At 35.1% G+C, this 15305-nt stretch overlaps 1 protein-coding gene across 1 annotated transcript in view; it reads right to left on the reverse strand.

The window, feature by feature from the left end:
• Positions 1-10693, reverse strand: part of LOC128654611 (high-affinity choline transporter 1) — a 91287-nt gene extending 80594 nt beyond the window's left edge. Inside the window, exons 1-2 of the mRNA XM_053708618.1 lie at positions 10384-10693; positions 958-1071 (exon numbers count right to left, since the gene is read on the reverse strand). Coding sequence (XP_053564593.1) covers positions 958-1071; positions 10384-10561 — 292 coding nt within the window. The 5' untranslated portion in view covers positions 10562-10693. The remainder of the gene's footprint in view (positions 1-957; positions 1072-10383) is intronic.
• Positions 10694-15305: the final 4612 nt, after the last annotated feature.

The raw sequence follows: 15305 nt of genomic DNA on the forward strand, positions 1-15305 counted from the left end.
TTATTTGTAGGTGCTATTTGCCTAGACTTTTAGTTTGCACTTATGTGTGTAGTCTACTTTCTATAATACTGAACTTCCTTTTGTATTAAGAAGACAATTCCCAGTTAAATTAGCATTCACTATGACCATTAACAAAGCTCAGGGACAAACTCTAGATAGAGTTGGCATCTATTTGCCAGAGACAGTGTTCAGCCATGGACAGCTATATGTAGCATTTTCCAGGGTAAAAAGCTCTGCTGATGTAAAAGTTAAGGTCATAGACGGACAAGAACAAGGCAAATTATGAACTGGAAGTGATGCCTGTTTTACTAAAAATGTTGTTTATAAAGAAATATACTTAAAATAGACATAATTTGAAGAGCAGCAATTTTGGATTTATTTAGGACAGTAGATTGTCCAAATAAGGTGTTGCTATACCTGTAATGTTTCTTTATTATTTTTTTTATATATTTAGGACAGTAGTCCATAAAAAAATACAGTATTGCTACATCTGTAGCTTAAATATTTAAATAAAAGCAGAGTTACAAAATAGGTTGTTTCTACATCTGTAGCTTAAAAAATAATTAGACTGCCCTCTGGGCAGGGTTATTGACTAGTAGATAATCAACCAGCGGTACGGAAGACTATAGACCACTGGCTTAAGTGTTGTTTTATGTCTAAGCACAAAATTCAGCCAAGAGATGTTTTGTAGTTCCAGTGACACAGCGTGGCCTCCGATGTGTCTTCAGAGAAAACAAACACACTCTGTTCTCTCTTAGCATAATAAAAACATCTGCACTTGAACTTTAAATCTTTAATTTTTTAATGCTTTAGGATTTAATGAAAGTTTCTTTTTAAATCAGATATTTTAAAGAGATAATCATCTGATGCGTTAAAGCGACATTGTAGTGCAATGTATGTATAAGGAACGCTACAGTCTACCATTGTAAATACTAATTGGGTTTATATTTTCCTTACCAATAAAAAACGTTGCTGCAAATCCCAATGGTGCATGAACCCATGCCAGTCCTCTTGAAGGCATGTACACGATCTCCGCTGTGCCATTGATATAGGCACCGCCAACCCATGTCGCTAAAAAGTTAAAAGGAAAAAAAAACTTTCATTATTAGCATTAGCATTAGTTTGACAAAATGCAAAGATTCAGATATTCCCTGTCTGAAAAACTATAAAACCTTCCACTCATATGCGTGAGAATTTACATTGCGCTTATTTCATTGAGAGCCCAATTAGACAAACAAACAATTGCTTCCCTAAATCAAGGCTTGATGAACACTTGGTGTGATAGAATCACAGAACATAGAAAATCGACCCTGGCATCTGTTAAATCCCTATAAGTACAAAAAGGAGACAGTGGCACTACTTAGTGGTATAACAGGATTGGGGTATAACTTAGAAATAAAAGGGGGATATTATTCATCCTGGTGCTACCCACTCCATATACATTTTAACATGAATAAAGGGGAGTAAGGAAAAGGAGCTAAGAACTATTTCTAAAACTTGTAATTTTAATTATATAGATTCAAATCTACTTTTAAAGTTGCATATAAAGTAGAGGGAAAAGGGAGTAGAAACATCTGTCCTAAAAAAAGATGTAAACTTTTCTCCTCCAATTGGTAAAAAAGGCCTTGTTTAGGAGGGCAACTTGTCCAGTTTGCAGAGAAGTGCGAGCCAAGCTTATATCCAAAAAACTGCAGAAGATGTTAGAGTTAAATTTCCCCCAAGATTCCAGGCCGATAGCGGAATACCTCGGCGTCCTGTGGGGACACCCCTCATACACCTCCAAACACATAGAAAAAGTTTAACAGGACTTCTGGAGTTGTTTCGGCCCATATACGGGCCATTATCAAAACAAAAAAGGCTGCATATCAGATAGATCCCAGTAGTGTATTATTGCTTTATCAACAAATGATACCAAGAGTATTTGAAAACTGAAGTAAATTGGAAATTGTTTAAAGGGACATAAAGTGTGTGCCAGATATAAGCTGGTTATCGGAGGATTTATGTTGTAAGTACAGAGGAGCTATCTATGTTTGAGGATCCTAGTATGATCTTGACGATTTTATATTTGACTGTTTGGAGACAATTTTACACACGATATCCGCTGTTTTGACAGATGAGACAAACATGCCGATTATAGACACTCCCCCATCTATCGAGACAACGTTGACTACAACCTCTGTGATGATGTAACATATTTTCACCAATCACACTATATATATCACATATGTCCGGAGTAGTCTTATATAACAAACACACCTCCTGATGACGTATACTTTGAGTTGTCCGGCATATGATTAATGACAAAGATCTGACTAAGATGAAGTGTGTGCCAGATATAAGCCAGTTATCGGAGGACTTATGTTGTAAGTACAGAGAAACTATCTATGTTTGAGGATCCTAGTATGATCTTGATGATTTTATATTTGACTGTTTGGAGACAATTTTACACACGATATCCGCTGTTTTGACAGATGAGACAAACATGCCAATTATAGACACTCCCCCAAGTATTGAGACAACATTGACTACAACCAATCATCAATCAGTGTTATCTATGACACACTAGGACTTGACCAATTACGAACAATCTTACACTCTTACTGACAAAATCACACTAGACATGTGCAGTAGGAAGTGAAGGACGCTATGTCTTTCAAATATATTACGATACAACATAGCAAGCTTTCTAAAGTATGTGGAGATCAACTGAATGGTATGATAAGATACAGCTATTATTATTGGGATCACACACATTATCACAAATGGAAATGTTATGATGAGTGTATGTTATCAACACAGATCGTGTTGTTATTATATGAATTGTTTCACTCCTAATTACTGATTTATTGCTGTAGCTTGAGCTTTAACTACGAATCTGCAATGATGAAGGTTGAACATGCACTTATGAGGGAATTTTGGGCCAGGGATTAAATGATAGTGATTTAATGATTTTGTTTTATGAATGGAAATGTTTGTTGTTATAAGTCTATGGTAGTGTTTGTATACATTTGACACTTTGTTACAAATGAAATGAACCCGATTGGCTATGAAAAGGCTGACATCCTTGCTTGGCCACCCCCTATCAAATGTTACCAATTATCTTAATTATATGTTTGTTATATATAGCAAGTGTTTGTAACCAATTTTATTAAGCCTGATGAAACAGCCCTTGGCTGAGAAACGCGTCGCTTGAGACTTTTTAATTTTTTAATAAAGTAATTTTACTACTTTTTAAAAACACTTGCTACTATCTTTGGATTACTTTGGATATTCCTGAGCCTCCTGAATCATCTTGAGACCTCTGTTTTCCTGTTTGCCTCTGTACTAAGTCTGTTAGGTGACTGAATTGATCCCAGCCTGCTCTATTAGCATCTATGGGGATGCTACAACAAATGTGAGTGCAATATTTTACTCTTTGTGGCATTTAAAGCTTGGTTAAACAGTACTAGGCCATATAGGCACTCTTTGTCTTTTATATATCCTCACCACAGACTATACACCAATCTTAGGAGGCCGGTCTTCTGGGTGACTGTTATAGATCCCAGACTGCTCTTACAGCACCATTTGAGGTGCTTCAACACATGTGAGTGTAATTGCTGTATACTACAAAACATTATCTTTGTTCCAACAATACTGGGCCATGTGGCGCATCTGTTTCTCTTATCTTTTTTAGACCATTGCTCTTGGATCCTGGCCTGGATCATCACAGATTGCTGCCTGCATCATTACCCTGCGACCACCAGAGACTTTATACATATCTAAATTTGTTGAGTTAAGTATCCATAAATCTTACTGTAGATTTCATTAATCTTATTTATATTGTTTTGGGATAACAATACTTAAGATTCTTAGATTTGCTAACCTTGCTTAATAGTGTATGCATAGTTGGGTTTGTATAATTGAGTATTGCTACATTTCACTGATGTCCTTTCAAATATTTCACTGATGTCCTTTTAAATATTGACACTTAGAATATTGGTTATTAAGGGCGCCCCCTATTTTCTATTTTGTATTTTATAAACTTTACCACACTTGGCCAAAATAGTTTCCAAAAGTCTTGTTGGTACAAAACAACCCATCTTAATTACTGAGGCCATATCACCATATGTCAGATTATTCCTAATGATTTTGACTATATGAATGTACTGCTTGGTTTAGTGATCTTGAAAAGGTCTATTCTATCTATACTGTAGTGACTTGCAGGTCCTATACTCCATTTTGGAACTACATTGAGTCGAGATTCTAAAAAATTGCTCTCCTTTATGAATAGTTGTATATCTTTACATTTCCCCCTGACCCTTTACAAATTCACCCTTGGTGAAAACAAACCCAGTACATTACAGGTATTGACTATTGGCATAAACAATAGACGGCCAGATTACGAGTTTTGCATTATGAGTGGCTCGGTAATAAGTTGCAATTAATTTCCACTGCTCACCTTTAATAGCGCTGCTATTACAGGTTTTAAAAAAAAAAACGGGCAATATGGTTGTGTTGAGCACCATACCTCACACAAATACCAGCACTGCTTTGAGCTGGTTTTACGTGCTCATGCACAATTTCCCCATAGACATCAATTGGAGAGACAGCTAAAAAAAAGCCTAACACCTGCAATAAAGGAGCGTAAAGCTCCGTAAAGCAGCCCCATTGATTCCTATGAGGAAAGAAAATGTATGTTTATACCTAACACAAACCCCGAGTATAAACACCCCTAATCTGCCGCCCCCGACATCGCCGACACCTACATTACACTTATTAACCCCTAATCTGCTGCCCCCAATGTCGTTGCTACCTACATTACACTTATCAACCCCTAATCTGCCGCCCCCAATGTCGCCGCCACCTACATAAATTTTTTAACCCCTAATCTGCCGCCCCCAACATAACAGCCGCCACTATACTAAAGTTATTAACCCCTAAACCTAACCCTAAGTCTAACCCTAACACCCCTAACTTAAATATACGGTAATTAAAATAAATAAAAATAAAAATTACTATCATTAACTAAATAATTCCTATTTAAAACTAAATACCTATAAAATAAACCCTAAACTTGCTACAATATAACTAATAGTTACATTGTAGCTATATTAGGTTTTATTTTTATTTCACAGCTAAGTTTGTATTTATTTTAACTAGGTAGATTAATTAGTAAAAAGATATTAACTATTTACTAACTACCTAGTTAAAATAAAAACAAATTTACCTGTAAAATAAAACCTAACCTGTCTTAAACTAATACCTAACATTACACTAAAATTAAATAAATTACATTAATTAAATACAATTAACTAAATTACAAAAAAAAATAAACACTAAATTACAAAAAATAAAAAATAAATGATCATATATTTAAACTATTTACCCCTAATCTAATAGCCCTATCAAAGTAAAAAAGTCCCCCCAAAATAAAAAAAACCCTAGCCTTAAAAGGGCCTTTTACGGGGCATTGCCCCAAAGAAATCAGCTCTTTTACCTGTAAAAAAAAAATACAAACAACCCCCCCAACAGTAAAACCCACCACCCACTCAGCCAATAGAATGCGAGCTCAATCCTATGGGCTGATTGGATCAGCCAATAGGATTGAAGCTCAATCCTATTGGCTCATTGCATCAGCCAATAGGATTTCTTACCCTTTAATTCCGATTGGCTGATAGAATTCTATCAGCCAATCGGAATTCAAGGGATGCCATCTTGGATGACGTCATTTGAAGGAACCTTCAGTGTACGGCTGAAACTGTATGAAGAGGATGCTCCACGCCGGATCTCTTGAAGATGGAGCCGCTCCATGTCGGAAGGATGAAGATAGAAGATGCCGTCTGGATGAAGACTTCTGCCCGCCTTGAGGACGACTTCTTGCTGCTTGGATGAAGACTTCTCCCGGCTTCGTTGAGGACTTCTTGTCGCTTCGATGAGGATTTCTGCCCGCTTGGATGAGGATGGATGTCCGATCTTCAAAAACTGTAAGGGGATCTTCGGGGGTTAGTGTTAGGTTTTTTAAGGGCTTCTTGGGTGGGTTTTATTATTAGCTTAGGGACTTTGGGCAACGAAAAAGAGCTAAATGCCCTTTAAAGGGCAATGCCCATCCAAATGCCCTTTTCAGGGCAATGGGGAGCTTAGGTTTTTTAGGTAGGTTTCTTTTTTTGGGGGGGGGGGGTTGTTTGTGGGGGTGGTGGGTTTTGCTGTGTTTTTATTTTTGTAATTTAGTGTTTATTTTTTTTAAATGTAGTTAATTGTATTTAATTAATGTAATTTAGTGTAATGTTAGGTGTTAGTGTAAGACAGGTTAGGTTTTATTTTACAGGTAAATTTGTATTTATTTTAACTAGGTAGTTAGTAAATAGTTAATAACTATTTACTAACTAATCTACCTAGTTAAAATAAATAGAAACTTAGCTGTGAAATAAAAATAAAACATAAGGGGAGGCGGAGCTAGCCTTTGGAAAGCATGGACGTGTTTTCTAACAGCTCCAGATCGTAGCCTCAAAACACTTGTCTCTACTGAGATCACTACAAGAATGAATCTTGAGCGCCCCCCATGTCGGCGATATGTCATGACCCAGATTATCTTGGTAAAATAAGAAATACTATACAAGTTAGTATGCGTTATCCCAACCCGACTACATTCTATAATGGCTCTTAAGAACTACTAGTTTATTATGAGGATTACTATTCCATGGCAGCCCATACTCCTAACTAAAAGATAACACAGGGGTACTGCTTCCATATAGACCTACTAAACCCATATCACTATACAGCCTAGTTTTAACCCTTTCTTATCACCACAATAAAGCGGCTCTGGTCCGCTGTACCTATTTCCTATATATATATACATATGCTAAGGCCCAAAAGTGGCTACTACCATTGTAATTATTCCTCATTTTTCATTTTTATATACTAGTTTTATGTAGACAAAGTTTCTATAGAGATTACACTGTTATTTTTGTTTATCTTAAGCTGAAGACGTTGCTTATTTTACTAGATATCTACCACTAAGAAACAGAGGTTACACTAATAAGTAAGATTCATTGTTTTCTCAATTATGCTTGTTGATACCACATATTTCTCAAACCAAATCATTATCAGTTACTTACTCAATGACGTTACCTGAAGAAATAACCTGACTATAGTATATATGTATACTATGATATGTATTAGAAAAACCTCAATAAAAATCGTTTTAAAAACAAAACAAAACCTAAGATAGCTACAATGTAACTATTAGTTATATTGTAGCTAGCTTAGGGTTTATTTTATAGGTAAGTATTTAGTTTTAAATAGGAATTATTTAGTCAATGATAGTAATTTTTATTTTTATTTATTTTAATTATATTTAAGTTAGGGTTAGACTTAGGGTTAGGTTTAGGGATTAATAACTTTAGTATAGTGGCAGCGACGTTGGGGGTGGCAGATTAGGGGTTAATAATATTTAGCTAGTGTTTGCGATGCAGAAGTGCGGCGGTTTAGGGGTTAATATGTTTATTATAGTGGTGGTGATGTCCGGAGCGGCAGATTAGGGGTTAATATTTTTATTATAGTGTTTGTGATGCGGGAGGGCCTCGGTTTAGGGGTTAATAGGTAGTTTATGGGTGTTAGTGTATTTTGTAACACTTTAGTTATGAGTTTTATGCTACAGCTTTGTAGCGCAAAACCCATTACTACTGACTTTAAATGGCAGAACAAATCTTGTCGGTATAGGCTGTACCGCTCACTTTTTGGCCTCCCAGGCAAAACTTGTAATACCGGCGCTATGGAAGTCCCATTGAAAAAGGACTTTTTGAAAGGTGCGGTAGTTACGTTGCATTACGGCCAAAAAGGTGTGCGGTACAGCTATGAACTTTATATAAAATTCTTTACAAAATGGATTATCTCCAACGCCATGGGACAGAGATGCTCCTCCCCCATTATGGAATACACTGGAAAACTCCACATCACTTCAATATGGCTGCCAAATCTCAATGAGGCAGCCAGCCAATATTTTCTCATACTCCTCTCTTTCCTAACCTTTAACTCCACATTTGCTAACAGAGTACAACATATGGTTTATCTGGCATCAAGAAATGCAAATCTACTGAGCAATTAAAAAAAAATGCATCAAGCATAGAATAATTTGTTTTTATATGATTTATGCTCCGTTGAGTATACTTCCTTTACAATTCAGATTATTTCTATTGTTAAATTTGGATACTTTTTAAAATATTTAAAGTGTAAATATAACTACTAAAGAAACAAGCACCGACACATATACCTATCATGCACATATATTAATGGCATTCAGATTGTTTAAGAGTTGTCTTAGACACTGTACAAAGTGGGCAATTCGAATACCTGTAATTTAATTTGTAAAGGTGTGAAATTGGCATTGTGTTGTCAGTTTTGTTTGGTTTCCCAGTTTCAGTCCTGATAATAAGAAATTAAAGGGACACTGTACATTTTGTTTCCCCTTAATGTGTTCCACATTACTTGTTATATGTACTACAGCATATTACATCTATGGGGAATTCTCCATCATGCTTATTTTTTCATTTGGAATAGTTGGGTTTCTTAGATTCTTGCACCTGGGCCCTGTGGTTTCTAGTTATGCCTCTGGTGCTATCAACAGACTTGCATTTTAGCCAGTTAGTGCTGACTCATGAATAAAATTACAGGAGCGAGCAAAAAAATGCAGTTGAGAGACATACAAAGCTCTCAACTGCACTGCTCCCCCCTACATTTCAGAACTTGTCTCCAGAAACTCTCCCTCCTGTCCCCTTCGATCAGCTCAGGATCTCCTCCTCTCCTCCACTCTTGTTACTTCCTCACATTCCCATTTACAGGACTTCTCCAGATTGGCCCCCATCTTATGGAACTCCCTGCCTCGCTCCACAAGACTCTCCCCTAGTTTTTAACAGCTTCAAGCGCTCCCTAAAAACTCTACTATTCAGGGATGCTTACAACCCACACTAACTTTTCCTAACTCCATTGCTTTTCCCTTAAACTCCTTAGAATGTAAGCCTACGAGCCCAGCTGGTTGCAGATCACCTTCATTAGAGCCGACTACAACAGTGAAACTCTAGGCAGGGGCCTCTACCCACTTGATCCCTACAAAAGCTATCCTGTACATCGACTATGTTTACAGCGCTGCGGAATCTGTTGGCGCTCTACAAATACCTGATAATAATAATAATAATAATTATGTATAGGCACACATGAACTAGCAGTGTTTTGCTGTGAAAAGCTATAGAAATGCACCGAGACAATGTAAGAAATGTAGAGGTTTACAGGTTATAAAGTATATTAATATCACAACATTGGTTCTGCAAAGCCGGGGAATGGGTAGTAAAGGCGTTACCTATCTTTTTAAAAATTAAACATTTTGGAGTAGACTGTCCCTTTAAGTCTATATATATCAGTTACATATATATCAATTACAGGACATATTCCTGGATTTATTTATTTTTTGTTTGCTTTGGGGGAAATTGTTATTTTATTATTGACTGAATCTTTAAAAAAAAAAACATTTAAAAATCCAGAAAGTGAATGCTATAAGGTACATTCATTATACTAACTTGAGAATCATCTACTTTATATTAATTTTAAGGATTTTTTTAAATTGTTGATTAAAATAGAAAGGTAACATGGCTCTTAAAGTATAAAATAGTCTTAATTTAATGTATATTTAGGCTTCTTCAGACTAAGACACAATAGAATACATAATATAAATTATATAGCATTATTTTTTGCTTTCTTTTGCATAGCAAAAGTTTGTTATTAAGTTCTCAAATGGCATATTACAAATAAAATGTAAATTTGTTGTAAATGAAATAATATAGTTAAATAATATAAATAACAAATAAAAATATTCAACTAAAAGCTGAACAATCTGAAATACATTTATTATTGAAAATAAAAGAAAGCACTAAGGAAATGAATGCCAGTTGCTGACTAGTTTTGATATAAATGTAATGTTCAACCTTGTAATTATACATTAAAAAAATGTAATTCATATAAATATAGAACAAAACTATATATCTTTGTAATTTTTTTAATTCAGTTGAATATTATTTATATGTATTTTATTCCTTTTTATATATCATTTTTGAAAATTATTTTATTGTAATATTTAACATATAATTAGATCTTTACATAAGTTTACAATCATTTGATATTTGATATTTGTATATAAGGCAAAGCATGTTTTTATTTAAAAAAAATAACAAATTAATATAATGATTATTAAAAAAATATATATATCTAAGAAATAAACAATATTATGAGCAAAGTGGTATAAAAATAGCAATAATTAATTTTTTATATTTCATTTTTAATTATTGTATTTTTATTACCACAATCACAATAAAAAAAATAGTTTATAAAATATTATTGCAAAAATGTACATCTTACCAGTTGTGGTGAACAGTCCAACAAACATATTCAGATTTCTACCTCCCACTATGGCAACTTCTGTTTTATTTTTGCCTTTTTCACTCTTTTTTGCCTTCCAAGCAGCCCACATACCAGTTGCTAAGGTAATTGAATAAAAAATTATCACTGCAATCAGACCTGGTACATTCAAAGCCATTTTCCAAAAAGCTTCCCAGGAAAGCTCTTCCTCTTGCCTGTGTGGTTTCTAGAAAGCATTATGTATTTGCTGCAATGTCTTATAATAAGACAGGGCAAACATTGGTTTAGCAAAAGTTCTGGGTCAGCTCCACTTGTAGCCCCCTGTATTCATGGAAAACTTTTCTTGTCATTCCAACAACAACATTCGGAATGGGAGGTGTTTGGCTATATTCCCTGGAGTTTCATTCAGATGCGAAAACACACAAGAGATACAGACTTCTGTCCATGTTACTGAGACATTTTATTTTGTTGTTATCTTTGTGTTTAACTGTTTCACAGAAATGAAAACTTGTGGAATGATTTGCATTGTCATGAAAAAATAAAGCATACTTGTGATAGATAAGAAAACAAATTATTTTAATCTATATTAAACATTTTAACATGAAGAACTTTTCATAGATATGACTAGATTCTATATGACCAACTATTGATAGTCACATGATAGGCACAGTTCTACAACAATGTTGCAGAACTGTTAATAGTGGGCTGAGAGTGATCATATTTATGTTGCTAAAAATTTGATTAGCTCAAGCAGCTTCTAAATAATGGTGACAGTTATTACTTTCTATGGGATCCTCTATGACATAATAGCTCAGTCTGCTATAGTCTATAACTTTTGCTATTATTTGCTTTGGGATCCTCTCTCAGCTTTAAATGCATACACCTGCTTTAAATCACATAGACCTAAATGCAGAATATCAACAAAAAGTATCTTTCTCAATTGAGTTAACATTCCAACTGTACTCAATAATGTTAAGAACCGCTATTTGAAACCAAATACCCCCTCCTATGTGATCTCCTCACTGCATTGTATTTCCATTGCATAGATGTTTGTTTTTGAGCATATGTAACCTGTGGCTATAATAGACTAACTCCATTTATCTGTGTGATATCATTATAAAATACTAAAGGAACCTTCAGGAGTATTGAAAGCTCAGGAAATAGAGTAATTAATAATAATCTCTTTACAAACCAACAATATTATAATCCTAACAACACTTTCTTGACATCTCACTGCAAAATAATAATGCCCCTTTCTGAATCCAATTAACCCTAACAAAGAGTGTGCGTGTGCGTTAGAAAGAGAGAGAATGTGTGTAAGTATATGTGAGTGTATATGTTAGAAAATGTGTGTGTGTGTGCATGTGTGTTTGTATGCATGTGTGTGTGTGTGTGTTAGACAGTGTGTGTGTATGCGTCTGTGTGTGTTAGAGAGTGTGTGCGCATGTGTCTGTGTGTTAGAGTGTGTGTGCATGTACGTGTGTGTCAAAGTGTGTGTGGGATGGTGTGTGAATGCTTGTGTATGTTAGAATGTTTGTGTGTTGTGCAGGTGCGAGCAGCTGTTAGATGCTAATGTTCTTGACTTTCTTACAGAGATCATACAAAAAGTAGTCATATAAAATGTTTTCTTTTGAGAAATGCATTTCAGGATGTTATAAAAAAAAAAAATCTGAATTCCAACTGTTCCTCATACGTCTTCCAGAAACAGTATGTGGCTGATGAAGCAGATGTTGATGATTTAAAAAGCGTTGTCCTTGACTAAAATAGTAATTTTGTTCATATGTGAACTATATACACTTTTATGTGGTTATAAAGGTAGACAACTTCCAGATTGTGGTAATAACTATGCTATAAAGTTAACTTAGTGATTTCCTTGTTGTTTTATACATCATTACATTTTCTTGTGGATATTTTAGGAAGAGGAAAAAAATGCAGACTTTTAAGGATTGGATAACATAAATCCACTTAAACAAATAATAAATTAGATCTTAGATTAGATTTCAGTTAATTTTGACATCCAGTTACTTAGTTTAAGTTTCAAGTCACTTATGTAGAAGCACATTTATCTAGATGGAGGAAATATAGCCAGGCAGCATTACATAAAACAATTACTAGTTTATGCAATGCATAATTTTATTTTTGGTCCAATTAAAGATTTAGAGCCAGATTACGAGTGGCGCGCTAACAGTTTTTGTGTGTATCAGGTGGCATTTTCCTTACATGATGAAAGTAATTGCGATCTCTTGAGTGCATTTGAAGTTAACACGCCTCGGATAACTCTGGTTAACCAGAGCTCTGGTTAACTGTTTCTCAAAACAAAACAGTGTCACAAAATACATGAAAAAATAAATTTAAACGTACAGTTACACTTGTAATAAAATAATCTGTTAAAAATTATTTTTAAAAATTGCATAAAAAAGTTACAAGGGTTCAAAGATATGTGGTCTCAGGTGTTAGAAGAAAAAAAAAAGCAGGCAAAGGACTTTAACAAAGAGATACATACATAAACATCTCTAAGGGGCCGATTTATCATGGCCTGAATGGGGCCAAATACATCTGTTTCCGTGCGAGCCTTCAGGCTCGCCGGAAACAGAAGTTATGAAGCAGTGGTCTTAAGACCGCTGCTCCTTAACTCGTCCGCCTGCTCTGAGGTGGCCGACAGCAATCCATCCGATCGCATTACTATCAGGTTGATTAACAACCCCTGCCAGTGGTCTATTAGCCGCAAACCTGCTAGGGACGGCATTGCAAAAGCAGTTCACTAGACATGCAATGATAAATGCAGACAGTGTATGCTGACGGCATTTATAGATGTCTGGCGGACATGATCTGCTACAGCGGATCATGTCTGCCAGACACATGATAAATCGGCCCCTTACCTTAATATCTATATGTATGTACTGTATGTGTACATATATGTTTATTTGTGTGTACATATCTATTTATGTATTTATATGTGTATCTATGTATTTACATACATATATACACATTTAAACACATAAATACATACAGTCATGGACAAAAATATTGGCACACCTGCATTTCTGTCAGATAATGCACCACTACTCCCAGAAAATTGTTTCAATTACAAATGTTTAGGCATTATCATGCTTATTTCTTTTGTTTGTATTGGTATGACACAAAAAAGTGGAGAAAAAAAGCCAAATCTGAAACTGGGCCCTACATTGTACCACAGAATTCTTTGGTAGTCTTCAAAATTCATAATGCCATGCAAACAGTCAAGACATCCAGTGCCTGAAGCAGCAAAACAACCCCAAAACATCAGTGAACCTCCACCATGTTTGACTGTAGGGACTGTATTCTTTTCTTTAAATGCCTCATTTCTTTTTCAGAAAACAGTAGAATGATGGGCTTTACCAAAAAGTTGTAATTTTGTTTTGTCTGTCCACAGCACATTCCCCCAAAATGATTTTGGCTTTCTCAGGTAAGTTTTGGCAAACTCCAATCTGGCGTTTTTATGTTTCTGTGTCAGCAGTGTGGTCCACCTGGGTCTCCTACCATAGCGTCTCTTTTCTTTCAGATGGCGGCTTATAGTGTGTGCTGCCACATTTGTACCCTGTTCCTGAAGGTCAGCTTGAATTTGTCTGGAAGTTGATAGAGGTTCTTTATCCACCATTCGAACAATCCTTTGTTGCAATCTTTGATCATTTTTTCTCTTTCGTCCTTGTCCAGGGAGATTAGCTACAGTGCCATGGACTGTAAACTTCTTGACAATGTTGCGCACAGTGGACACAGGAACATTAAGATCTTTGGATTTGGACCTTGAGATTGTCCATGCTTTTCCCCAATTTTTCTTCTCAAATCTTTGCTGCTCTTTCTCTTCTCCATACTCAGTGTGGCACACAGAGACACACAACAGAAAGGTTGAGTCAATTCTTTATCATTTTAACTGGTTGCCGGTGTGATTTCTATATTGTCAGCACCTGTTGATACAGGTGAGTTTAATTACAAATCACAGGAGCATCACAAACTTGGAATGCAATTATTTTTTACAATTTTCAGAAGGTGCCAATAATTTTGTCGTCCAATTTTTGGGTGGAATTTGTCAGATTTGGCTTTTTTTCTCCACTTTTTTTGTGTCATGCTTATACAAACAAAATAAATAAAACATGAGAATGCCTAAACATTTGTAATTGCAGCAAATTTCTGGGTGAAGTGGTGCATTATCTGACATAAATGCAGGGGTGCCAGTATTTTTGGTCATGACTGTATGTATAAATATTAATATATAGACATACATACATATATTATTGCATTGGAGCCCTTTGTAGTGCAATATTTGATCAACTATTGATTGTCACAGTTCTACAACAATGTTGCAGAACTGTTAATAGTGGGCTGAGAAGCTATCATATTTAAGTTGGTAAAAATTTGAGTAGTAAAAGCAGCTTCTAAATAATGGTGACAGCTATCACTTTCTATTACGTTCTATGGGATCCTCTGTGACATAATAGCTGAGTCTGCAATAGTCGCCTATGGATTTTGCTATTATTTGTTTTTGGTTCCTCTCCCAGCTATATAGATGCTTTAAATGCATACAACTGCTTTTAATTACATAGACCTAAATGCAGAATATCAATAAGAAGTATCTTTCTGCATTGAGTTAACACCCCAATGGTACTATATAATGTAAATAGCATCTATTTGAAATCCAATATCCCCCTCCTATGTGATCTCCTTAGTGCAGTGTAAATCCATTGCACAGAGTTTGTTTCTGAATACATTTAACACGTGGCTATAATAGACCAACTCCATTTATTTGTGTGATGTCATGAAATAATAAAGGAATTTTCAAGAGTATTGAAAGCTCTGGAAATAGAGTAATTAATAATATTCTCTTTACAAACCAACTATATTATAATCCTAACAACCCTTTCTGGACATCTCACTGCAAAATAATA

The sequence above is a fragment of the Bombina bombina genome, chromosome 3, assembly GCF_027579735.1.
Source record: "Bombina bombina isolate aBomBom1 chromosome 3, aBomBom1.pri, whole genome shotgun sequence".
In the NCBI taxonomy this organism is placed as follows: Eukaryota; Metazoa; Chordata; class Amphibia; order Anura; family Bombinatoridae; genus Bombina; species Bombina bombina.